Source organism: Balaenoptera physalus, assembly GCF_965194825.1.
Source record: "Balaenoptera physalus genome assembly, chromosome: 2".
Taxonomy (NCBI): Eukaryota; Metazoa; Chordata; class Mammalia; order Artiodactyla; family Balaenopteridae; genus Balaenoptera; species Balaenoptera physalus.
Genome location: NC_138883.1, coordinates 143,204,562 through 143,232,174, shown reverse-complemented (window position 1 = coordinate 143,232,174; position 27,613 = coordinate 143,204,562). Strand labels below are relative to the sequence as shown.

Sequence of the window (27,613 nt, the reverse complement as noted above, 5' to 3'; positions counted from 1 at the left end):
TGCCTTTAAAAAAAACCATTTACCGTAGGTTTTTAACGGTCCCAAGGCTATTCCCATGAACTTAGAAACAAACTGGTAACAAAAACTCAGTCCCTAAATATATGTACCTTGAAGGGGAAATCGTCTTTGTTACAGAGACACAGGTGTAATTGAGTTGTGAACAAAGATGTGGCAGAGGTAGATCTGCCGGGGGAGCTGGGGCTTCCTGACGTTTTTTTAGGGGAAGAAGGCCGTGTCCTTCCATCCAACACATCCGGCATGAAGACCCCTCCTTGCCTCTGCAGACCCCCTCTAGGTGCAAGCAGGACAGGAAGCAATGGGCTCTCAACCTTTCTAGAACCACCATTTGTCATTTCCCCAACCTGGTTCCAGTCTAATTCTGCAATTTCAGCTAATCTGGTTTCCTTTTTTTCCAGGACATTTTGTGTTTATACCAGGTAGGGAGGAATAAAAAAAGAAATTTAGTTAGAAAGGTTTAAAAACCTTAATATCAATTCTTTTCTCAAGTTGAGCTTAAGGGAAAGAGAAAAACCACTATCTTCTACAACCCAAATTCCAGAACTGAACGCCACCTAGGAAACCCTCCTGTCCAGTCTCCCTTACAGGCAGGGCAGCTCTTGTATCTTCCCAGACAGATGGAAATCTTTCTCCTAGTAAAGCGGCATGACGACGGGTAACGGAACTTCTTGTTCACAACCTTTCTCCAGCACCTAGCATGGTGATGGTACACACGCCCTCAGTAAATGTTTGCCCTATAAGTGAAGGAATGGAATCGGTGACAGGGATTTCACAGCCTATATGGTTTGGTGTAACAACTGCTACTGCCCAGAGCTTCCTTGTGTCTAACTTAGTTGATTCTGGATGGAGATGGCCTCCCAAGGAGACCACTGGGAATCATCTGGCACCTTAGCCAAAGCTGCCGCTCCAAGTGTTGGTTGACAGACTGGATGCAGAGTTAGCAAAGAGCAGTGGAGAGGTGTGTGCACTGGTCAAGCACACAGGACTAGGTTCACCCAAAGGTGTGCTCTTTGAAGCAAGTGATTTTTTTCCCCCTAAAGGTCTTGGACCACTTCCAGCCTGGGGCAGGAGGTGGGTGGGGTGGGGAAGTGAGATATGGGTTTGTCAAGTTCGGGTTTTTAACACATGTGAAAAGACAGACTCAGGAAAAGAATGGGACTCTACTTTATTAGGCAATTTGGAGCATCCACCCTGTAAGAACCAAGGTGCCTTCTGAGTGCAGGCCCTATGTGTAGGAGATAAAAGCCTATTTACTCTCCTCTTCCCTCCTAACAAACCCCTTCACCTGCTATCATCCTGTCTTTACTGTTTCACAGCTCAAGGACCCAAGAACAAAGCCCTGGTAGCATCCCAAGATCAAGGGCGACATGTGTAGCACAACTCTTCATTCAAGCCCAAATCTCTCCAGGGTACAGGTGATGTGTCCTCAAAATCAACACTTCCTTAAAAATAACGTTCTTTGTATACAAAAGCTACCAGACAGAATCCTAGATCTGTATATGTAAGATAAAAACGACAAGTGCACAGAGTGATGATTACGGATGATTACACAGATTACCATGTATCTGGTGGGTAAAGACACAAGGTGACCCTGCAGAGTGCAGGATGGTTTCACCCTGAACAAGACAGAAATACCATCCACCGGGGGAGGCAGCTGGCGGCTCTGACTTCACCTCACACTCAAAAACTGAAACCCTGCAAGAATAAATGTGTCCCCGCCGACCCACAGCCGACTTACCCCAGGACAGTAAGCAGAGACAAGAGCAAACACATACATCTCCTCCGTTTATGGCTTCCCTGGCAGGCCCTGGGCAACTCCTATCAATGGAAAGGTACTGGGACACTGGTTCTGGGCCAGACTCCCTCGTGTTTTGGTGTTCCTGACAATTTCTAGAACGAGAAAAGGGCTTTAGCTTCATGCGGATGACTCAGAATTGGAGAAGCCCCACCACCTTGACCCGAAATCAAACCCCAGGACACAAAGGCAGGAAGGGCCAGTTCTGCCATGGCAGGGGCCCTGGGATGCTAGCAGCTCGGGTGAAGGCACCTTAGCCCAACAACTGGCAGCAGAACGACCAGCCAACACCAACAGGTTCCTGGTATTTCTCTAAAATGCGGGCCATGCTGTCTTCCGTTCCACACAGAGAAATATCCCCCCTGTTCTACCAAAGAGGAAACTGGGGGCACAGAGGATCAAGAGAGGAGGAGCCAATCAAGTCGAGAAACGTGACAGAAAAAGCCCCAGCTTTCCGACCTTCCATTCCTATGCTCTGTTCTCGGGGTTTGACTGACCACTAAGATGATGGGATCCTAGAAATGAGGGTGAGAAGGGGTAAGATTCTGGCAAAGATCCCCAACAAGCCTTTAGGAAGAATGGCTCTTCTACAGACACATCCCTGTCTGGGGGCAGAGTGGCAAGTGCCCTCCTGGGCCAGTCCCTCACCTTCCCTCTCTGCCCCTTCAGTAAAGTTTCTCCTTCATGTGAGTTCTCTGATGTGTGATAAAATTGGAGCTGTTGCTGAAGCCTTTGCCGCACTCGGGGCATTTGTAGGGCTTCTCTCCGGTGTGGATTCGCTGGTGTATGATGAGGACTGAATTCCAGCTAAAGCCTTTCCCGCACTCGGGACACCTGTATGGCTTGTCTCCCAGGTGGGCTCTCTGATGCATGACCAGGATGGAGCCCCGGCTGAAGCTCTTGCCGCACATGAGGCATTTGTAGGGCTTCTCACCCGTGTGGGTCCTCTGGTGCACCACCAGCTGGGAGCGCTGGCTGAAGCCTTTCCCACACTCACTGCATTTGTAGGGCTTCTCACCCGTGTGGATCCTCTGGTGCTTGATGAGGTTGGAGCTCCAGCTGAAGCTCTCTCCACATGTCAGGCACTCGTAGGGCTTCTCACCCGTGTGCATCCCCTGGTGTGCAATCAGGCTGGAGCTCTGGCTGAAGCTCTTCCCACACTCCCCGCACTTGTAGGGCTTCTCCACCAGGTGGGTCCTCCGGTGCGTGGCCAGGTTGGAGCTGCGGCTGAAGCTCTTCCCGCACTCGCTGCACTGATAAGGTTTTTCTCCCGTGTGAGTTCTCCGGTGGGTGATGAGGGCCGAGCTCTGGCTGAACCTCTGTCCACAGTCAGGGCACTTGTACGGCTTCTCTCCTGTGTGGATTCTCTGGTGCCTGATGAGGTTGGAGTTGTAACTAAAGCTTTCACCGCATTCTTTACATTCGTAGGGCTTTTCTCCCGTGTGGATCCCCTGATGCGTGTTCAGGCTGGACCGGTTGCCGAAGCTCTTGCCACACTCGGGGCACGAGTATGGTTTCTCCCCCGTGTGAGTCCGCTGATGGGCGATGAGGTTGGGGCTCCTGCTGAAACTCTTGCCGCACTCGGCGCACTGGAAGGGTTTCTCTCCCGTGTGAATCCTCTGGTGGGTTATGAGGTTTGCACTCCGGCTGAAGCTTTTCCCACAGTCCCTGCACTTATAAGGTTTTTCCCCGGTGTGAGTAGTTTGGTGTCTACTGAAGTTGGAACCATCACTAAAGCTTTTTCCGCACTCGTCGCATTTGTAGTATTTCTCTCCTGTGTGGGTCCGCTCGTGCGTGATGAGGTGGGATTTCCGGCTGAAGGTTTTCCCACACTGGGGACATTCATAGGGCTTCTCACCCAGGTAGGTGCCCTGAAGGCCTATGAGCTGTCCAACTTCCCTGCCCTGGGGTGGCACCTCCCCATGGTCCTCCCCTGGGGTGTTTCCCCGGGGCCCCCGGGAGCTGCAGTCTCTCTCCAAGTCACTTTCCCAGTCAGATTGTGGAATGCCTTCCCCTTCAGGCATTTCGGAGAACATTTCATGTGATTCAACATCCTCAAATATGTCTTGGTTAGAGTTCTCCCCATTTTCACTCTGGATCTCAAAATCTGAAACAATGAAGAAAATTGTACAATTTGTACTCAATTTCCTGTAATGATGAGAAAAGAAAACCAAAGGGGAGATTTAAAATGAATTAAACTTCGAGTGAAAATAAAAAGGCTAGAGAACCCTCAAAACTTAAAATAAAAAAACAGGTTTATTTCCTTCTAACTGGTTATCCAGTTGCCAGGTCTCATATCTTTATGGTGATCACCCAGAATTTCTAAGTCTTAAAGATGTGGGTTCCAGGTCTCTACCTGTTTCTCAACTGGGAAATGAGATCAGGTGGGAATTTTCAAATTCCTGATCAAAGGAAAGCAACAGGGTACACAGTCCCTGATACTCACCATGGTGCTCGATGCTTAGTAGGTGCTCTATTAAATTTGATGAATGAATGAATGAGTTTCTTATTGGTACCACAGATATTCCCCTAAAGCTCAGTCTCCTTTCAAATGGAGCTTATATAATAATTCTGTGCATTAAAATGTCTGATGCTTATAATATTTTTAGTTGGCATTTAAGTAAGACACAGACAAGATGACAGGGCACCAGCAACAAGGACTCTAGGTGTGTATACACATGACTGGAAACAAGTAAGTGGGCAGTTAAAAGAGCCCTCAAATTTGGGGACTTCCCTGGCGGTCCAGTGGTTAGGACTCCACACTTCCACTATAGGGGCACGGGTTTGATCCCTGGTCAGGGAACTAAGATCTTACATGCTACACAGCCAAAAAAAAAAAAAAGAAGAGCCCTCAAATCTACCTGCAGTGAGAGTCTACAGTTAGATCTCCCATCGGTAATACAAAATATCTACCTTCCAGAAACTTGCCAAACTACTGCCCAATACTTAGCAAACGTTTGGGTGAAACAAATCATGAGGGAGGACTGCTGGAAGAACATGCATTCCCTTCCTTAAATGAGAGACTCTAAAGTCTATCCCAGGATTAAGCCAGCAGAGCTGTGGGCCTGGATCACACTGCTCTGACACCGGCAGAACTGTGTTCACTGAACTGCGTGTTGGTTTAATGGCTCTGGCTGACACTAATGAACACTCTAAGAAGGGTCATTAGAAATTAATCACGGACTTCCCTGGTGGTCCAGTGCTTAAGAGTCTGTGCTGCCACTGCAGGGGGCACGGGTTTGATCCCTGGTCGGGGAACTAAGCTCCCGCATACCCTGCAGCACAGCCAAAAAGTAAAAAATTGAAAAGAAATGAACTTCTATCAACTAACACGACATTGTTAATCAATATAAAAAAAAGTAAAAAAAAAAAAAAAAAGAAAGAAATCAATGGCTGTGTCAGCTACAAATTGGCACTTGCCATCTACCTCTACAAGGACTAAATCACATGCTGTTGCAGCTGCTGACTTTCAACTCCCCCTGAAAGGAGTTCAGGGTGGAGAGCAGAAATGAGGCCCTCCGTGCTCTGGGAAAAACTGGCAGAACAGGTCTTCAGATAGCCACATATTTTCAGGAGACCATTTTATGAGCCCAATTCTTGCATCTCCTCGTATCTAGAAAAGCACTCAATTCCTTCATGGTGACGTCTGCTCCTCGGGACTAGCAGTAACCTTCACGAGACTAGCAGAAACCTTCTGCAAAAAAATATGTGCTTGATTGCATATACTCCCCCTTCACCAAAATCACATATATACTGACCTCCCCCATTACGTCTTTGGAGCAGTTTCTCAGAGCTACCTGAGATGCTGTCTCCCGAGCTATAGTTCTCATTTTCTCCCAAATAAAACTTAACCCTCAACTCTCACACTGTGCATTTTTTTAAGTCAGCAGCTGTCAGGAACATTAATGCTGCCAGGAAGTTGTTGACGACATTGTTTATACCACACAATATCCTCTTGATTGGCCAGAGGAGGAAATTTCTCTCTGATGGAAATATCAAAAGGAGCTGCTCTTCTGAGTGATCTGTGTCTGCCTCACGCCCCAGACTGTGGCTCCTTCTCTGCCTTGCCTGCTTAGAAGCTTGGAGCCAAAAGCTCAGAGCAGGAATACTGGATGTTTACAGCATGCAATTTGTGTTCTTTCATTTCATTTTTTTCCTTCCCAATATTTTCTTCTTTACTATAATTTCTTTGTGCTCTATTTCTGTAAGGTATCTTCAACCCTTTTAAAAAATTCTATAGAGTATATAGAAGTCAGTCAATGCTTTTATTGATAAAGGTGATAGCCTGATTATTACTAAGACCTAACATCACACCTTAGACCTCATAAGAAAGTAGTTCCATTCATAGCAAGGAAGACAATTAGCAAAATAATTACACAAAGACCTAGTGACATTTCCATTGTTAATGCTGATAAACTGTTTAAGGTTAGATGCTCAATTCAGTGATTATTAGTCTCTATAAGTTAATGTATATTTCCGTATATGCACATGATACAATGTGGCCTGCATCTCTCAGGTTGAACCTAGGTTCCACTCATGTCTTTAGTCAAAATAAGATCTACTTAAACTTGCAATTAAGCATATAATTACATTTCATGCTCACACTGACATATATGCTGCTGGTAATCTGTGGACTCCTATAATTGCCCTCTGGCCCCCCTCCCCCAGATCTCCAGGGGATGGATACAGGAATGAGGGGCACCATGCAAGCTCCCGCCTGGCTAGGGCCAGGAATTCTGTGCTTCCTCAACGTCCTGCAAGACTGCTCTTTTGCAAGTTTCTATCACAGAGCTCCGCTATTATCTCTTCTATAAGAACCTCCAGGCTGAGGCCCTGATTCATTTTCTTCAAGCTAACATGACCCAAAACCCTTTTGTGATGACCTTAGTAGTTGTTCTCTTCCGAATAAGGACAGTAGTTAATAAGGTTTTTCATTGCCCTAAAATCAGAACTGGTATGTTCGAGGCTGAGCTCAGAAGCAACAGGGAAAACAAAAACTCAGACTTCGTTTTCAGTGAGATAAGGAGGGAGATTAACTTGCAGACAACAAAATACATGTAAGGGCTTCCAAAAACAGCAGAGACCGGGCAGAAGCCAAGGAGGGAAAAAGTGAAGAGAACAAGCATGGAAAGTAGGAGGGGGGCGCTCTTGGGGGCAGTGTCTCAAAAAGCTCAGGCAGAAAATCACTTCCTGAGGGTCAGGGACTCACCCTCAAGTGCATCGGTACACTTGGGAACTAGGGTGAGCAGGGCTGGCTTCCTTGGTTCGGAGAAGCAAGGGAGGTGAGGCTACAATTATATAGAATCACACAGATGAGCTATGTGTGCAGGAAGCTTTCTGTTTCTGTAAAGCAGCGGAGAGAGCCTTGACTCTCCCAAGTGAATCACGGGAATTATTGTTATTGAGAAAAGTGACCATTTTTCATCCCTAAAAAATGTTAAGTGAAGCAACCGCCTCTATGAAGGAAGACCACAAAGTAGAAGTTGAGGAAGAGACAACAGGAAGAGAGGAAATGTGAGCTGGGAAGAAGGGAAAAAAATCCAGAGAAATGAAGACAAAACGGGGAGGAACACAAAGGAAAATAGGCACCTTGGAAAGCACAGGAAGGGAAAAGGAGAATTGAAGTGAGATGGAAACAAAGAAAGAAGTTAAAAAGATTAAAGACCAAGGGGGGAAAGTGGGGGGTGGTGGTGGTGGTGGGATGAATTGGGCGATTGGGATTGACATGTATACACTGATATGTATAAAATAGATAACTAATAAGAACCTGCTGTATAAAAAGAAAATAAAGTTCAAAAAAAAAGATTAAAGAGAATGACAGAAACCAAAGTGAGATAAAAGGAGAATCAATAAATATATAACTAGAGTTCTCAAAAAAGGAAACTAAGCCAAAGGAATAGAACAAATCCTTCAAGTATAATCTATAAAGATAGAAGAACCCTTGATGGGACTTTCCTGGCAGTCCAGTGGTTAAGACTCTGCACTTCCAATGCAGGGGGAGCAGGTTCGATCTCTGGTCGGGGAACTAAGATCCCATGTGCCCCGTGGTCAAAAAATTAAATACATCAATACATTAAAAAAAAAAAAAAAAAGATAGAGGAACCCTTGAAAGGTACACTGTGTGCCAAGGAAAACTAACCCAGGGTGGTTACTAATGAGACAGGGGACAACAAGGTAAAAAGATCGAATCACTTATATGGGGGAAGAAAATCAACCAGTCTCAAATTTCTCTCTGGTAACATTCAATCCCTGCAGATCATATAGCAAGAGCTACAAGACATGCAAGAAAAGAAAACGGATGTCAAGGATTTTACGTTCAACAAAACTGTCCTTCAAGCATAAAGTTTACAGGCCAACAGCTTTGAATATACACAAGTTTGCAGAATACTGTTCCTATGACCCTTCTTGAGGAAACTATTGGGAGATGAATTTCGGTCAACCACGAGACAAAGGCAATGCTAGAGCAAAAGGACTGGGGCTGAACAGATACATTTAACTTTAGAACAATGTCTAAAACTACTGTGGCGATTAGAGTGAAGAAAGAGAATGTAAACGTTACACAGCCATGTAGAAATGACATGCTAACCAAAATTGGGGTTGATGGGAAGAAACTGGGATACAGGATATATTCATTAACTGCCTCATCTGTATACCTGGGAGTTCCAAGGTTATCATTTAAAACTGGCAAATCATGTAACTGAAGTATAAGAGTCTTTAACAGTACAAAAATAAACATTATTGTAGATAAGATTACTGACTGAAATCAGGGGAGTAAGGCGGGGAGCAACTATCTCTGTCAAATGTTAAAACATAAAATCTCAATACAGCAAGTCCCCTACATACGAACCTTCAAGTTACGAACTTTCAAAGACATGAACGTGCCCCTGGATGCCAGCTGTTGTACTGTACTACTGTACTTTTCAAGGTACTGTACTTTAAAATTAAAAATGTTTTATTTTTTGTGTTTGTTTGTTATGTATTATTTGTGTGAAGAGTATTATAAACCTGTTACAGTACAATACCACATAGCCGATTGTGTTAGTTGGGTACCTAGGCTAACTTTGTTGGACTTAATGAACAAACTGGACTTAATGAACATGCTCTCGGAACAGAACTTGTTTGTATGTAGGGGACTTACTGTAATTAAAACATTAATAGACAATCAAACCAATGAAACAAAACCAAACCTCCAGAAATAGATTCAATAGACATGTGAATTCAGAATTTAATTCAGGTGGCTCATGAACAGACAGACCAGTGGAACAGAAAAAAAAAATCTCTATGACCATGGGAATTTAACATATGTTGAATATAAGGGTAGCCTCTCAAATCCATGGAGAAAAGACACCACATCCAAAAGACACCAGCATTCATGATGCTGGGAACAACCAGTTAAGTCAAATGGAAAAATTTCAGTTGGACCCATACTAGGACAAATCTCAAATAGATCAAAGATTTAAATGGAAAAAAATTAGTACTGAACTATTAGACAAGAATATGAGAGAATTCCTTTATAATCTGGAGGCCTTTAAACATGATGCTTAATTTGTGTGATTATCTTCCTCTGTCACCTCACTGCAGAGGCCCATCTGAGCAGAATCCAGACCCAATAACCCCCTCACTGTCTGCTGCTTAAGGACCAGTCCTATCCTCCTTTACGTAGACAAAGATTCAAGACTGTTATACTCCAGCGAAGGCCAATGGAAGATTGAGAGTTCTTTTAAGGTTGATCTCTGATAACACAGAGGCACGGGCGCCTTTCTATAGGACAGAAAAGAGCACCCTTCGGGCGCTCTGCCTTAACAAGGGCCTCCAAATGGGAAAAAAAATCACTGAGCTGGGAAGGATGAGGGATCCTGGTTCCTCCAAGCTCCTCCTCAAGAAAAGCTGGCACTGGTGAAATCAAGAGTATAGAGTACATTCAACTGCAGGCAATTCTCTCCTTTTTTTGTTGGTGGTCAATTAAGAAAGTGAAAACTCAGAAGCTGATTTGGTCAGATAAAAGGGAAATAACTTCATCAACATGTTAATGAGTAGAGATGGGATGAGATGGTAGGAGCTGGGAATTTTCTTTAAAAAGGAACTTCACCAGTCGAAAGAGTGTTTGCTATTTCAAAATGAGCATATTTTGTGGATGAGACTGGATACAGGGAGGCAGGCTTCTGAGGAAGCAGGCTTGTGAGCAAGCGGTTGGACGGCCAGATCTCCAGTAGAGAAAACTCAGAGATAAGTCAGGCATTAAGGAAATAGGAAAGAAGGGGTCTCATTTTCTAAATGTTTTGATCTTCCCCGAAACTACTAGAGCAAATTCATAGAGACAGAAAGCAGAATGGTGGTTGCCAGGGGTTGTGGGGAGAGAAGGGGAGTTAGTGGGTTTTTTTAAAATAGATTTTAATTAGTTATTTTTGGCTGCATTGGGTCTTCGTTGCTGCGCGCGGGCTTTCTCTAGTTGTGGTGAGCAAGGGCTACTCTGTTGCGGTGTGTGGGCTTCTTATTGCGGTGGCTTCTCTTATCGCGGAGCACAGGCTCTAGGCACGCGGGCTTCAGCAGTTGTGGCGTACAGGCTTAGCTGCTCTGCGGCATGTGGGATCTTCCTGGACCAGGAATCGAACCCGTGTCCCCTGCATTGGCAGGCGGATTCTTAACCACTGTGCCACCAGGGAAGCCCGCAGTTACTGTTAATGGGTATAGTTTCAGTTTGGGAAGAGGAAAAAGTTCTGGATATGGATAGTGGTGATGGCTGCACAACAATGTGAACGTACTTAATGCCACTGAACTCTACACCTAGAAATGGTTAAAATGGTAATTTTATGTTATATATTTTACCACCATAACAAGAAAAAAGAATTTATGGCTCTTATATATCATTTTATGTACTCTTACCAAATTTAAAATAGTTGATACATTACTTATAAGAAAAATTCTGGAATTAATTTTAAAAGATGAAGTTAATGCTCAAAAAGGCAGAGAATTCTTAGAATCACTATTCAATTTCTGATGGCCTAACAGGCAAAAGAATAGTATCTTGCTTTAATGGGTATTTCCCTGGTAATTTGTAAGGTTGAACATCTTTTCATGTGGATATAATTTGTTTTTATTCATTTCTAAATTGCCGGATCATATCTTTTACCTTCTATTCTACTGGGTTGACAATTTCTTATGAATTGTACATGCTCTTACAGAGCAAGATTTTGACTCTTATCTGCTACACTGCAGACTTTGTTGCAGATATTTCCTCCCAGTCTGTGCATTGTCTTTGAACTTTGTTCATAGTATCTTATTTATTTATTTATTTATTTTTGGCTGCGTTGGGTCTTCGTTGCTGCACACATGCTTTCTCTAGTTGAGGGGAGCAGGGGCTACTCTTCTTTGCGGTGTGCGGGCTCCTCATTGCGGTGGCTTCTCTTTTTGTGGAGCACGGGCTCTAGGCACGTGGGCTTCAGTAGTTGTGGCATGCAGTCTCAGTAGTTGTGGCTCACGGGCTCTAGAGCGCAGGCTCAGTAGTTGTGGCGCACGGGCTTAGTTGCTCCGCGGCATGTGGGATCTTCCCGGACCAGGGCTCGAACCCGTGTCCCCTGCATTGGCAGGTGGATTCTTAACCACTGCATCACCAGGGAAATCCCCACAGTATCTTTTTAATATAAAAGACTTTTTGTCTGTTTCTATGAGTCCAATTTAGCTTTGACGATTTCTGTCTTGTTTAAGATTAAGAAGTCCCACCCCACTGCAAGATTACAAAAATACTCTCCTATAGGTGATTCCAGATCTTTTACAGTATAGATCTATAACTCATCTGGAATTGATTTCTGTGTAACTTGTGAAGTAGAGATCCAGTTTCAGTTTTTTCAAAAGGGTCAGACCACTGTCCAAATACGATCCACTGAACGGTCCATCCACTGAACGATTCCTGAATTGCCATAGGGCCCTTATTGTTTACTAGACAATTGCAAATCGGTCTAAATCAATGGATCTTGTATTTTCCTGCCCTCGACATGGGCTCTAGACTCACATGCACAGCACATTCCCATGGAATGCACAGGGCCACGTGTGTGCCCCTGCCTGGCTAGAGGCCTCTGCTTTCTCTCCCATGCTAGAAAGCGTACCAGAATAAGTGTAAGGAAAATTGCTGTCAGTATGGGGATAAGCCTGAATTTGCTGTAATTTATCTATAACAATGAGATAACTGGTCACAAACTTTGGTGCTTTAATGTGTGTTAAGCTCAGAATTCTTGTAAGGTTCCTCCCCCCTGATTGTGACATACCACTGTGTCTCAACACCATGGTCAGAGCCACTGGTCTAAAATGCAGAAGTGGGTCTGTAATTCTGATACAGCTGATGCCCAAGTGGGTCTCTCCCTACCAGGGCGCTGCCCTGGCAAGACTGGCGGGAACCTGATAGCGCCTGAGTGACTGGGACTGTTGTTCCCCCTGAGCTCTGACTGCCTGAAAGACAAAGCGCTGGTAAAAACAGCAAGGAGCTGTTATCAGTTTAAATGAATTATTGCCAAACAGTTACAGTTATAATGTTACATCTCTCTGAGAGTTCTGTATGGTATACACTTCAAATATTTAAGTGAATTGAAAGTGATTTTGTTTTGAAACTGAGAATCGTGGCTTTAAAAAGACATATACCTTTACAACCCTGCACCGCTCTTCACTCCCCTTATTAACAAAAATGAAAGTATTTGTTCATTTGCTGTCACCAAGGGAGCATTTTTGCTGGGCCAGCAAACTCAAAATAGGTAAGCTGCTGCCTGTGCCCACCAAAAGCCAGGTGTGATGTTGAGGATGGCTGGAGAAGCCAGCTGTGACTCTCAGCTCACCTGTTGGACAAGAGTAGGTTTGAAGTTGATAATCTCCACTGGTCTAGAGGAGTGCTTCTCGAACTTCATAGTGCATATGAATCACCTGGAGATCTTGCTAAATGCAGATTCTGCTTCAGTGGGGCTGGGCTGAGACTGAGGTATGCCTTTCTAGCAAGCTCCCAGGTGACACCTATGTTTTTGGTGCATGGACCACATTCTGAGTAACAAGGCTCTAGAGCAGTGGTTTTTAAACTTCACTGCATCTTAGAACCACCTGGGAAGCTTTCAAAACTCCCTTGCCTGGGCCACACCCCATGCCAACTAAATCAGAAAATCAGAATCCCTGGAGTGGGTTCCAGGACCCCAGTGAGAAGTCTGAGAACCAGAGGTCTAGCACAGTGGTTCTCAAACTGGTGGCTGAATCATGATCACCTGGAGGGCTTGTTAAACCCTCGTGCTGGACCCTGCACCCAGAGTTTCTGGTTCAGTAGGTCTGAAGGGAGGCCCAGGGATTTCATTTTTAACACACTTCCAGATGATGCTGATGGCACAGGGACCCCACACTAATGGTCAGAGGATTTATATGTCACGAATCTATCAATTTTGAGCCCCATAATTTCCCCTTTGCTCCCCTCTGATGGCAGCAGTTTCTTTTTCGGGTGGTGGGGCTTCTATGAGATAAAATGAATCTGTTAGGGACTTCCCTGGCGGTCCAGTGGCTAAGACTCCGAGCTTCCACTGCAGGGGGCTTGGGTTCGATCCCTGGTCGGGGAACTAAGATGCTGCAAGCCATGCTATTCCGCCAAAAAAAAAGAAGAATCTGCTAGGAGAGGAGCATTTCCCCTTTCAGCCTGATGCTGCAATCACACTGGTCTGGGGTTATCTTGGGGAGGCTGCTGTGGCATGAGTCCACTGGTCTCCGGGCTCTAAAGGTATTTTTCCGCTTACTTCATACAGAAAGTGAGATGAGGGTGGGTAGAGCAATTAGAGAACAGTTCAAGGACAAGCTGTCTCAACTCTAGTGACTATACTTTCTGAACCGAAAATTAGGCCATACAATTTGAGAAATGACTTCTGGCCCCAGGGCCCAGGCCTCTTACAGACCGATGTGAGGCATTCTGAGAAGTATAGTTTGGCTGCCAGCTATTGGAATTTGAGACATTTTGATGCTTTACAAGGACAAATATTTTATACTCAAGATTGCCCTGGAAAATTGGGGTTCTCATTCTCACCAGAAAAAAATCACCAGAAAAAAAATGGAAGTGTATTGGGTTTTACATCAGTAATTTGTAACCAGCAACACAGGTAACTAGTGCTTTTCATAAATCGTCTTTCAACAGGCCTGTGAAACACAGGCTAAAAACACAGCTGCCAGACATGAACCATGTGGGCCAATCTCATCTAAAAAGAAAGAGCGTAGGACTTCCCTGGTGGCGCAGTGGTTAGGAATCCGCCTGCCAACGCAGGGGACACGGGTTCGAGCCCTGGTCCGGGAAGATCCCACATGCCGCGGAGCAACTAAGCCCGTGCGCCACAACTACTGAGCCTGCGCTCTAGAGCCCGCGAGCCACACCTACTGAAGCCTGCGTGCCTAGAGCTCATGCACCGCAAAGAAGAGTAGCCCCTGCTCGCCGCAACTAGGGAAAGTCCATACACAGCAACGAAGAACCAATGCAGCCAAACATAAATAAATAAATTTATTTATTTTTAAAAAAATAAAAAGAAAGAGCACATCACTGGATGGATGGTCTCCACAGGACCAGTGATGCCCTACTGCGGCTTCCACATTCAGCCCACAACAGTTTCATTTTCTCTGGCATTTGTGCGCTGGTGGCTACATCCAAGACCAGCTCCCCGGTGCAAGAGACCTCCAGGCAAATGTCCTCCCTGGGGTGTGGATTCACCATACCTTAGGCTTCCAAATCCAAAGCCTGTCCCTTCAAGTAAATGCTGCCAGTCCCATGGACTACTCCTACCAGTTTGGCTGGATACCAGCAGGTGAAAAAGGCCACCTACTGGTTTATTCTCAGGCCATGAAGGGAGGTACCCTTGAGCCTTTGGAATTTGAGAAATGGCAATAGCACCCACCTCCATACTCAGAAACATGTTCTCTATGTTTAAAAACGTCTTTGTTAACAGCATAAATATGATAATATTCACTGAGTTTGCTGAATATAAACAAAGGATTAATCACTGAGTTTGCTGAATATAAACAAAGGATTAATATAGAGTTTCCAAGAACAAAAACCTAAGAGTAGGTGCTCTCTTGCTGGACTAAGCTGCCTGACTTGCCTACCGGCCTGAGAATTCTCCCAGGTCTAAGCTGCAGTCCTACCTAGTCTCCCTTTCTAGATTTGGAAATATCCCTGGCTACGTTCTGCCAACTTTGGGCTTGACCTTATTTTTTTTTTTTTTAAGATATTTTTGATGTGGACCATTTTTAAAGTCTTTTAATTTGTTACAGTATTGCTCCTGTTTTTGTTTTGGTTTTTTGGCCACGAGGCATGTGGGATCTTAGCTCCCCAACCAGGGACTGACCCTGCACCCCCAGCATTGGAAGGCGAAGTCCCAACCACTGGACCGCCAGGGAAGTCCCGACCCCATTTTGTTTTAGAACAAAATTTAGCTTGGCTTTCTCAAGGAGAGGCAGATAAGCCTGGAAGGAAGCAGCTATCTGCCTCCTTCATGGACCCAGCAGGTGAGCTTCTCCACACCTGCAGGGAGGCTGGAAGGATTCATTTCCTCATCCCGACAATACTTACTGGGTCTCCACTATGTATAGGGCACTGTGCTGGGTACTGTGAGAGCTTAAAAAAAAAAAAGAAAAAGGTTAAGAAAAAGATAGGTTCCTTGACTTTGGGGATTTTATAGGTTCCTAGAAGAAATAAGATGAGTATTCATACAAATAGAAAACAAGACGGAATACGATACAAAGCCAAAAGCGGAGGAGAATCCAAATGTTCTGGGGGAGATGACTTCTAGCAGAGGTGATCAGAGATGCTCTCAGGCGGGTGGAACTGGGGACAGGAAAGAGGGGCCGGAAGTAAGGACAGCTTTATGGAGCACGTCTCCAAAGGTGTGCACTCAAAGGAAGACCAGGATTTTATCACACAGGGATGGACAAGGCCACTCCAAGTCAAAACTCAGGAGCACAGGTGAATGCCAGCAAGTACAGGTTATGTTCAAGAAACAGCAATATCTGGTCTGAATGAAGCAAGAGCTGCGGCAAGGGGATCAGAGGAGGACCAGCCATGGGCACCTGGGCCAGGTCACACAGGGCCACGGGCTGCAAGCAGAACAAAGAGGTCATGGTTGATTTGGAGACACTGGGAAACTCAAGAAGATTTTTAAGCAGGAGAGTGCCCGATCACTCAGGTAGGAGTGGAGCAATGCAGGGGAAAGAGGCTGAAGGCAGGTTCCCTTTGGAGGCTGCTGTGAGAGTTCAGGTGAAATACCAAGAGCCTGAAATAGGGCTGGGTATGGGGATCAAAATGCCCTTAGGAAACACAAAGAGAGATGAGCTTTACCATTTAAACTATTAATATAGGTCCAATCTCAACTGGAATCATAAGATATTTTAACTGTGAACACCTAGAGGTGCCTGCTAGTCAAATATTAAACAACCACTGTCTAACCAGGCCTTGAAAATGTGCTGGGTAAATGTGACCAAAGGTCCCGAGCTGGACAAACAGACTAGAGGTCAAGTGGTCTTATGTTGAGTAAATGTTTGAGAAGGGATGGAGACCACTGCAGAGGTTCCTCTGAGTAATCATAAGGCAGGTCAGGAGCATGTGTTAGACAAATGAAAACCAACAAAGACGATCTCAATGGCAGAAATGAGAGCACTGACAAGCCCACTCAGTCTGGGACATTCCCCATCCGGGATGTCCGGTGAAAGATGAAAGGCACAAAGCCCCTCCAGCAAGCCAGGTGGGGAGGGCTGTCACAGTGGGATCCTGTCATTTCTCAGAGACACCTGATGAGACTTGACGCCCTGCTTTGTGACTTCCCCAACTGAACAGTAACCCCAGAGGTTTCTCCTCAGCCTTCCACCCCTCTGGCCTCTCTTCAGCATCTCACTGAAGAGCCTGAGGTTCATCACAAACTTGTTACATAGTAAACAAGGTTTTTAAATAGGATGAGAGGCTTTCGCTTTTTTAAGTAGGAAGAGTAAAATTAAAAGCTATTTTTCAGGGCCAAAGAAAATCAGGTATTTTGCTTCAAATAAAACCTGGGATCTACCAAACACACGTGGAAGCAAACAGACTGGAGTTTGAATGCTGGCTCCACCACTCACCAGCTGTGTGACCTCAAGGAAGAGCTTGACCTTGCTGAACTTCAATTTCCTCATCTGTAAAATGACAGTTCCGCCCACCTCATGGGATTATCAGCGAGATGGACATGTAAGGTGCTCAGTGAAGGCCTGGGCTCACAGGTGGCCCTCCATGACCGCCCTTTTCTCCAAAGGACAGCTTTATACTCACATCTCCCAAGTCCCTGGGCATTGTTACAACTCTGTCCCCAGACCACCTTCCCTTTCCAGCCTTCTGAATCCTCTAGACTAGATGCCTCTGAGTTAGTCACCTTTGTCTTAGTCCTCATCTGCAGCCCCTCTTTCCAACATCCCACCGGGAACTATGACTTTGCAACAGATGTGACGAAATGCTTAAGAACATGAGCCACGTCCTCAGACCCCTGAGCTGGCATCCTGGTTCAGCCTCATACTAGCTGCGTGATCTTAAGGGAGTCACTTATCTTCCCCGGTGATGATAATTCCGCTTGTCTCCAAGCGGCAGCACAGCTTCCCGCACCCAGGAGTCGTCTTCCAGGATCATGGTGGCGACCTCCTCCTCCTGGTTATCTTCCTCTTGAGGGACCTGGACTAAGGGGCTCAGGGGAGTGGTTACTCTCGGCACCTCCGAGGCCATCATCCACGTTCTTGGGGGAATCACTCAGGCTTCTAACCTTGACCTTCAGTCTTCTCCAGCCAGGCTCTCTGAGAGTTTACGTGAGTTTTGCATATCAGATGCTAGGCACACTGGCTGGCCCACAAAAAGGATCCATCAGTGCTGGCTAGGGTTACTATTAGTTCTTTCTCACATGCGTCCAGTCTCCTCCTCTTCCCCTGCAGTCCCCACCTTGGACCCACCCCTATCACTGCCCACCCAGCATCCAGACGGCTTCCTGGCTGCTCTCCTCCCTCCCCCTCCGGCCTCTCCCTCCTCTCCCTCCTGTAATCAAACCTGCATCCTGTTGCTAAGCTCAGCTTCCTCCCATGCCCCTGGGGCCCTAGTTTAGAACTTGCTGAGGCCAAAGACATTTGGTCTAAGCCTCACCCAGTCTTCCCCCAGACCCTACTTCCTACCGCTTCCTAAAAACACACTTTCCACTCCAATCAGCCAGCCTTCCTTATGGTCATCTGAACGATCCCACACCAGTCCACCCTTCTGAGCCTCAGCTCCACTGGGATGCCACACCCTCCCCCTGCCCCGAGCCTTGCCAAACCCCCCTCCAGCTCAACTCCTGCTCAAGTGTCACATCCTCTGTGAAGCCTTCTCTGACCTCTCCTCTCCTCTCCCCACTCCGTTCCCTGAACATCCTCACAAAGGCAGCCATTGGTTCCCGGGGGTCCTGAAACAGTCCTAGGGGCACAGGTAGATCTGAAGTAAATATCTGGTAATCAAGGCAGTCCAGTTTACAACTGAAGACCAGAATGGAGGCAGAGTGGTTGAACGGAGTGCATGGGTCCCACAACGTATTAATAACACAAGAGACAAACATATTAACTGTTGCAAAAAGCTCAGGTTTGGAATTACTCTTTTAAGAGCCTGGGATGACTTTATACCACAGATAAGTCCCTAGTTATTAGCAGGCTTACTCGTCATTCACCTTGATTTCACAAAAATAATCACTTTTTTAAAACAGGACTTGGTTTTTCTAACTGCTGGAACTTAAATATTTGCAAGTTTATTGCACAACCGGGTGAAAAGTGCCAAGGGGTGGTTTATGGGGGTCTTTAGCCCCTCACCCCATAACCTCCATCAGCTTCCCAACCGCTCCAACTACACACAAAAAAACTGCTAACTACGTAAATTTAGCTCTGAGAATAGTCCTCTAAGCCCCTCTTATACTGAAATTCTGGAACTGTCACTGCACACAACCAGGGCGTTTTGGGGTGACAATGTGCTGATCACCTGCAGACAGAGTAGAGGGATGGGGCTGACCCGAACTCAGACCTGGATACCACCTTCTCCTCCTCTGCAAACCCCACACTCTTCCATCTCAGAGGGGTGCTCCCACCCTCTCCCTACGAGGTTCTGCATCTCACCACTGTCCCGGAGGGTCTGGGTCAAATCTTCCACCAGGGCCACCGCCTCCTCGCTGCTCTCGGGCCGATGCTCTTGCAGCCAGGCCTGAATTTCCCTTGGCAGCACGGTCAGCATTTGCTCCTTGGTGTGCACCTCCGGCCTCAGCCAGCGCCGGCAGAGCTCTCGAAGACGGCCAAGGGCACCCTGTGGCCCTCCGGCCACCTCCTCATGGGGGCTGCCCTTGCCGGCGCTCTGGGGAAAGGGCTCCGACTCAGGGCCATCCTCCTGCAGCACAGCTTCCTGCACCCAGGAGTCGTCTTCCAGGATCATGGTGGCGACCTCCTCCTCCTGGTCATCTTCCTCTTGAGGGACATGGACTAAGGGGCTCAGGGGAGTGGTTACTCTCGGCACCTCCGAGGCCATCATCCACGTTCTTGGGGGGGGAAATCACTCAGGCTTCTAACCTTGACCTTCAGTCTTCTCCAGCCAGGCTCTCTGAGAAGACAGCACCCTCCTCAAATTTCAACAAGGAGTCTGGCTAAGAATGAGAAAGAGAACTAGAATCAATAAGTAAACTGTCCTAAAACAATCTAACTCACAGCAGCCCAGGTCAGGCCACCAAATGATTCTTACATCCGCAAATCAACAGAAGTTTCCTGTCCCTCTTAAAGGAAAAATGGCTTATTCCTGAAAACATCTCTATGGCAAGAGAAGTTACGAAGAATCACAAGCACAAAAAATAGAGTATTTTTCTTTCCAAAAGACCAAAGCATGAGTATCAGAAATTCAAAGTCCTCGCAAGAACCCAGGACTGAGTTATCCTGCCCTAAGCCAGTTCAGACTTGCTGCAGAGTGACCTTGACCTAACATACAACTCAGTCACACAACCTCACTGACCACCTAACAAGTAGAGCTAATAACACCTATCCTTCTTATCTGAAGGGGACCTCTCAAGGATTTGCAAAGGATCAGATGTCAAGACACTTTGACGCTCACTGGAAGGAAGGAAATACCTCAACTGCATTACTACCATATTTTAAAATATGAAGTTTTAAAATGTTTGTACTCTTAGATCCAGCCTTGGCCTCTCAGGAATTTATTTTTTAAAATAACCATCTTTGTAAAGAGAAATTAATTTGCAAGGACACACAACCATAGCATTGTTTCTAATTGCAAAAAAAAACTTGACACCTTAAAAATCCAGCAGCAGGAGAATGATTAATTATGGCACATTCATACCGTAAAATGTATTAAAAACTATGCTAACGTGGGACTTCCCTGGTTAAGAATCCTCCTGCCAATGCAGGGGACACGGGTTTGAGCCGTGGTCCGGGAAGATCCCACATGCCACGGAGCAACTAAGCCCGTGCACCACGACTACTGAGCCTGTGCTCTAGAGCCTGAGAGCCACAACTACTGAGCCCGTGTGCCACAACTACTTAAGCCCGCGCGCCTAGAGCCCATGCTCCCCAACAAGAGATGCCACCGCAATGAGAAGCCCGCTCACTGCAACGAAGAGTAGCCCCCGCTTGCAGCAACTAGAGAAAGCCCGCGCACAGCAACAAATACCCAACACAGCCAAAAATAAATAAATTAAATAAATAAATAAACAAAATTAAAAAAAAAAACTATGCTAATGTAATAATGGCTACCCTTTGAGGGACTGTTACTGAGAAGGGGCTCAGTGGAGCTGTAAATGTTCTATATCTTGATTTGACAATGGTTGCATAAGAGCATACATATGAAATTTAAGATTTGTGCACTCTGCTCTATGTATTTTTTAAAATTTTAAAATTATGCTGACAATTATTATTAATTATTTAAAATAATCCTCATAATATGAAAATTAATGGATAAAAACAAAACCAGCAAGGCAGAAAAACCAGACACAGTATGACCCCAATTCCTTTTAAAAATGAACACATACACAAGGAAAAAAAAAAAACCTGGACAGAAATTCTACAAAATGTTGAGAGCAGTGAAATTACAAATTATTTAAAATAAAGACTAAAAGGCAATGAAAAGTTATTTTTAAAAATCATCACTACATCGTAGACTCAGATAACCCCACACACAAAAAAAATAGGCAAGGAAAAACTTTTTTTTAAAAGAACAAAAAAGAAAAGCTAGTGGAAACACCGAAGCTCTCAATATGTATTCACCAAATGGCTAAAAGAAACACAGGTATAACACAACTCTTAACTGGGAGCCCGGGAAAACCGTTCCTAGTCAGTTAATTTGCTGTCTCACCTGGGGCAAGCCACGCCCCCTCTGAAGCTCAGTTTCCCCATCTGTAAAATGAGCTGCTCGGGATGTCGTCCACTGTGCCTTCCAGTCTAAACTCTGCGCCCATGGTTGGATGTACACGGAGCTCACCGCTAGGGAGAAGAGTCCATGTCCGGTCGCTGAGCCAACCGGGCGCCTAAACCGGGAGAGCGGGGGCCCGCGGGACGGGGACAGAGCCCCCGACGCCCCTCCCCCAACAGGGCTGCCCGCACTGGCTCCAGGCCCGTTATCCCCTTGCCTCGGGCTACTCTCCCGGCCCGCGCGGCTCCAGCTCTGGCTCTCCGGGCTCACCTCTCCAGAGACCAGATGCCAATCCCGCGGTCGCTCCGCGCGCAAAAGGGCCCCCGGGCACTGCCCGGCCCCTCCGGAGTCAAGGTGGCTCAAGCCCGAGGGGCACCGAGAACAATGGACGGGAGAGGCCCGCCCTCCGCCGCGCTCATTGGCCACCGAGAACGGCACCTGGAAATTCTGCTTTCCTATTGGCGAATACGGACCCAGCCGGGCGGAGGGAGGGAGCCTGGGCCAAAGGCATTGTGGGAGATGTAGTCCATCGAGCAGACCCTGACCGCGGGGGCAGGGAGCAGAGTTTGGGATTGATAGCCTGCGCAGTGCGGAAGGGCCAGAGAAAGGAAAATCTGACGACTGGCAGTCAGGACCCCCGTGTGGGGCAGAGCTGTGACCTGGGACAGGTCATTTCACTTCTTTAAGTCCTCCATATAGTTGTCTATGAAAAGGGAAAGTTGAATGGAAGCTCCCTTTCAGCCGTGAACTGTGAGGCAAGTAATTTTGTCAGGCCCCTCGACGGCCGAAAGCAGTCCCTGAGCAGGAAAGGAATCCGCGAGGGAGAAGTCCCTTCCTGCCGAGCTCGGCGCCCCTCCCACAGCTTGCAGATCCACACTTGCACCTGGCTTTTGCACACCCCTTTGTTTTCGCACGTGGTGTTTCAGGGTCTGGAGGAAAGCCCCGTCCCGCCTCTTCTGCCGCAGAACTCCCATTCTTTTCGTCTATCTCCTCTTGCATGGAACCCGTCCCATCATCACCTCCCTCGGCAGGGACACCGCCCCTAGCACACATGCTCGAAGTCTCCATTTTAGTATCAATACTTACCCAGTGTTAGTTATTGTCAGTGTCGGCACTGGGAGGTGAGAGTGGGAGATTGGCCTCTACTGTGGGGTTCCCACGGTTGGCGCTTTTAAAGAAATGGCTGCCCCATGACAGCAGGTGAGTAACTGCCTGGAAACCCAAGGGAGAAACATAAGAAAAGAGATAAAGACACTCTCAATGGCCTGTGATAGAACAGTGGTGTATTTTTGTACAGAGCAATTATTGGGGGCATGCACAATTAAATGACTACATTTGTTTTAATTTTCATTTAAATTTCATTTTCATGAAAATTTAATTCTCATTTCATGAATGTTTGAGAAATGTTTCCTGATTATTGGTGATTTTAATCTCATTTTCTATGAACTGACTGTTCTTTTCTTCTTCCCTTTTTTTAAATGGAATTTACTCGTAAAAGCTCTTCATATTATTAAGAAAATGATTCCTTTGTCACAGAAGTTGCTGCTAGTTTTCTCACTTTGCTGTTCGCTTTTTGCTGTTTTTTTTAATATAGAAATTTGACATGTTTATGCTGTCAAATTTGTCAGTCTTATCTTTTTATAGCTTCTGAGTTTTGTGTCACTCTTAGAAAGTTCTCTGCACCACTCTAAAGATTATTTGAATTTTACCCATTTTTCAGTAATCAACCTCTTTAAGTATAAAAATGCAAAGTGAGGTTCAGCTGTTGAATGCTACATTCCTGGTAGGGTAGCATCTTAATTTATTAGCTCAAAGTGACCACATGCAAACAGCCCCACTAAGTGCCGGGATGCAGAATTTCCAGCCACCACCTCTCCAGTGGTCAGCATTCCTAGAAAGCAAGATCTCCAAAATGATTGAGGATGATAATTCTTGGACATGATCTTATATTAACAAAGTTTGTTTCTCCACTTTTTCATCCTCATGAGGAATGGAAATTTACACAAAAGGAAAAATATTTGTTTGCTTGGGGTGGGGGGTTAGAGGGTGGGATACAGCTGAAACTTCCCAGCAGCCTAAGGGTTCATTTTTCTCTGCTTCTATCCCAGGCCAACTCATGACCACAAGAAACTGGCACCATCTTGTCACAGGAGAATCCTGGACCCAGGCATCTCTGTCCTGTGCCTGATTCTCTGAGAAGTTGGTCCTGGCCAGTGTGAACTTCCCCACGTTTAGATAGAGAGCAAGTCACATTTAAGACCAAATTCCTGGCATAATGGTTCTGGTACCCAAGCCAGTGCCCTAAGACCAGCCTGGGGCAGCAAGGAAGCCCGGAAACACAGCCCAGTTCAGTGAGTAGGGTTGGTCCTCCAAGTGATTCCTTTCTCCATCCACCAAACCACAGGGATGACAGAGGCTCCGTTCTACTAGTGAGCACTCCTGATTAAAAGCTTCAAAGGACAACTCTGGCTAACTTAAAAGGGACTGACTGAAAGAATATCAGGGAACTTACAGAGTAAATGGGAGGTGAAGTATCAGGCTTGAAAATAGTTAGGGACCAAAAAAAGGAGAGTAAGGCCCCCCAAACCACAGCAACAATATCTTAGCACAAACAACCCAGTCTGCCCACCCCATGAGCCCTAGTGATGCTACAGCCATCTCTGTTTGCCTGCCTTCTTCTCAAGGTTCCAGACCAGGGAAAGAGAATTTGGTTGGCTGAGTCTAAATCACATGCTCACTCCCTGGACCCACCAGGGGAGAGGGGATTGGATCTGGCTCCTAGATTTCCTTACTGTTACCCACACACAAAGGTGAGTTCTCCAATCTGGAGACTGAAGGCCTCTAGGAAAAACTGGACAGGCAGAAACTACATGTGTCACTACTTGTCTTTAGATGTTGAGCGAGAAGGAAACTCACCCCAAGGAATGCTTGGCCTAAGGCCTTTTGGGAGCTCCCAGCTCATCTCAAGTTGATGGAGGTAAAAAAGGTGGGGTTGGGCAGATCCTGCTTTCTGTAACACCTAGTTAAAATCAGGGCCAATGGGGACTTCCCTGGTGGCGCGGCAGTTAAGAATCCGCCTGCCATTGCAGGGGACACGGGTTCGATCCCTGGTCTGGGAAGATCTCACATGCCACGGAGCAACTAAGCCCATGCGCCACAACGGCTGAGCCTGCGCTCTAGAGCCCGGGAGCCACAACTACTGAGCCCACGTGCCACAACTACTGAAGCCCGCGTGCCTAGAGCCCGTGCTCCGCAACAAAGAGAAGCCACCGCAATGAGAAGCCCATGCACCACAACAAAGTAGCCCACGCTTGCCTCAACTAGAGAAAGCCCACACAGCAACGAAGACCCAATGCAACCAAAAATAAATAAATAAATAAATTTATAATAAAAAAAAAAGCAGGGCCAATGACACTTGAGCAAGTGAGGCAGAGGGGCCTTTGGGCCTTGAGGATGCAGGAAGTAACTCCCCCTACCCAAGACCCCCATCATTGCTTAATCTGTCTTCTGTGACAGAGTAAGAAGGGAGACTGCTCTGGTTGTGCTAAAGGTGTGTCTCATTTTTGCTAGTTGTCTCGTTGTTGCTTAGTGGCCACAGAGCCCGGCCACTAAGTGTGATTGGGAAAAGATCATTTAAAGGGACAGTTTTGTAGGATGCTGTAAGACCAGCCTAAAGAAAAAGAAAGGGCTAAAGAGGGGCTCCATCGTAGGAATGCCCAGACAGGAAGAGAAACTAGAGAATGGGATCAGGGAAACGTTTATTTTAAAGAGAGAAAGGTGAAATTCGGTCCAAGGAAGTGTTACTGAACAATTGTGAAATTAAGTATCACATGACACATACCTGTGTAAAAAGAAGAGCTAGAGCAGGATTTTTTCTTTTTTAGAATGGAATTTTTTTACCCCCAAGACCAGTATCTTCTCCTGTTTTTTATGAATGGTTTGTATTTAATGTGGCAGAGGGAGGCCCTTTGGACCTTGTGTTGCCCCTCGGCAGATGCCGACTTTTCTCTTTCTCAGCTGTCTTGTGCTGGCCTGGGCTCCTCTAGCCCCTTGGTGCCAAGAAGGAAAATGGATTTACAACCTCCGGCCCGTTCCCATGCCCTATTCTGAACTGCTCTATTCAAGGATATTTCTGGGAAGACACAAGTGTGCTCTGGGCTGGACATAATGACTCGGGAAGTGGCCTCAGTGTGGGGTGGTGCTTGCCAAGACGCAGAGGCCCGGGTGGCATCAGGGGTGGCTTGAGGCGTGTTTTAGAGGAAATCTAGCTCCATAATCTTCAGTGTCCCTCAAGCCATTACAAGTAAAGACTAATTACAAAAAATAGGAAGAAAAAAGGAAAAAATTTAAATACCTGCATGTTCGTGCACACACACACATACCACGCCACATACTATACACACATACACACACATCACATACTACACACACTAGTGTATCCCTAGGCTAGTTCATAGGAAGAAATTTATCACTAAAATACTTAGTTGACCATTGGAAAGAGAAAAAAAAAATTTTTTTTGGAGACCTTTAGTAAAAGCTTCCAGTACACTTGGAACCCAAAAGAGGATTCAGAGTCTAACTGGCTTGTCAAATCAGATTGGTGCTCCTAGATACTTCTTTACAAAATTATTGAAGCCACCGACTATGATATTTACTGAGCCACGTGGCCTGGGAGGTAGAGAAATCCCCAGAGAATGGTTTGATGCCATAGACTTTCCCCTAATGGACTTTTACTACTGTGTGTTTGATATGCTTTACACACACACACACACACACACACACACACACACACAGCCAACTTGAATTTTTGCAAATTATAAAACTAATGCACTCAGAATCAGGAAGAAAAATGAATTTGAAAACACAAAATTAAAAACACCTGCGAAGGACTTCCCTGGTGGCACAGTGGTTAAGAATCCTCCTGCCAATGCAGGGGACACGGGTTCGAGCCCTGGTCCGGGAAGATTCCACATGCCACGGAGCAACTAAGCCTGTGCACCACAACTACTGAGCCTGCGCTCTAGAGCCCGCAAGCCACAACTACTGAGCCCACGTGCCACAACTACTGAAGCCCGAGTGCCTAGAGCCTGTGCTCCGCAACAAGAGAAGCCACCGCAATGAGAAGCCTATGAGCCACAACAAAGAGTAGCCCCCGTGCGCAGCAATGAAGACCCAGTGCAGTCAAAAATAAAATAAATAAATAATTTTATTAAAAAAAAAAAAAAACATCTGCAAGGCATAATAGGCCATAAATGAAGTCAGAAAGAAATGACAAAGTGGGGGAAATATTTGTAACGCATGTGACAAACCAAGGGTTAATTTCTAATTTACTATGAGTTTATACAAATGAGTATGAAAAAGACCAAGAGCTCCATAGGAAAATGGGTAAAGGATAAGGATAAGAATAAGCAGGTCACAGAGAAAGAGGGAGAGAGAGAGAGGGAGAGAGCGTGCTCAACCCCACTAATAATTTTTTAAATGCAAATCAAAGCAAATATAGATGCCATTTTTCTCCTATGGTATTGGCAAAAAATTTTAAGTGTGATAATACACAGTAGTGTTGACAGCAAGGAAAATAATTCACTCTCCTACTGTTGGTGGTAGTATAAATTGGTACAGTCATTTTGGAAGGAGAACCAACAATTCTATTGCTAGGAATATATCCCATGGATATAATAATAAAAATATGTCAAGATATATACAAGAATGTTTATTACTGAAATATTTATAACAAAGTTTGAAATAATTTTAATGTTTATAGACAGAGGCCTAGATAAATAATGTTTGGAATATCTTTCCTTGGAATTCTATTGCCTTTTAAAAAATGAGATTGATCTCTGTATGCTAACATAGAAAGATCTCCAGGTGGGTGAAAAAAGCAAGGTGCAAAATGCTGTGCACATAATATGATACATTTTGTGGGAAAAAAATGTAAAGGAAAGAAACATTTACTATACATGCAGAAATTTTTCTTGTTGCATACACAAGAAAGTGTGAATGGTGAGTAGCTCTATCAAGAGTTACTAGAGGGCTTTCCTGGTGGCGTAGTGGTTAAGAATCCACCTGCCAATGCAGGGGACACAGGTTTGAGCCCTGGTCCGGGAAGATCCCACATGCCGCGGAGCAACTAAGCCCGTGTGCCACAACTACTGAGCCTGAGCTCTAGACCCTGCGAGCCCCAACTACTGAAGCCTGTGTACCACAACTATTGAAGCCCGCACACCTAGAGCCTGTGCTCTGCAACAAGAGAAGCCACCGCAATGAGAAGCCTGCGCGCTGCAACAAAGAGTAGCCCCCGCTCTCAGCAACTAGAGAAAACCTGGGTGCAAGCAAAGACACAATGCAGCCAAAAAAAAAAAAAATTAAATAAAATTAATAAA

General features: G+C 45.8%; 1 protein-coding gene and 1 long non-coding RNA gene across 5 annotated transcripts in view; both read right to left on the bottom strand.

Annotated features, from left to right (window-relative positions):
- LOC309654629 overlaps positions 1-27,613 on the bottom strand; it is a 266,307-nt gene that overhangs the window by 25,836 nt on the left and 212,858 nt on the right. The window lies entirely within an intron of this gene.
- On the bottom strand, positions 1,167-21,617 carry ZSCAN2 (zinc finger and SCAN domain containing 2). 4 transcript variants are annotated; one of them, XM_082448721.1, is made up of 4 exons: positions 21,504-21,611; positions 21,177-21,304; positions 18,947-19,464; positions 1,167-3,920 (listed from the first exon to the last, which is right to left on the bottom strand). In XM_082448721.1, exons 3-4 carry the CDS (start codon positions 19,350-19,352, stop codon positions 2,479-2,481), a joined length of 1,848 nt encoding a protein of 615 aa, XP_082304847.1. In that variant the 5' UTR covers positions 19,353-19,464; positions 21,177-21,304; positions 21,504-21,611; the 3' UTR covers positions 1,167-2,478. The 4 variants fall into 4 exon arrangements, with proteins under 4 accessions (XP_082304847.1, XP_082304846.1, XP_082304848.1 ...); XM_082448720.1 differs by lacking the exon at positions 21,177-21,304 and having other exon boundaries at positions 21,504-21,617; XM_082448722.1 differs by lacking the exon at positions 21,177-21,304 and having other exon boundaries at positions 18,947-19,460; positions 21,504-21,519.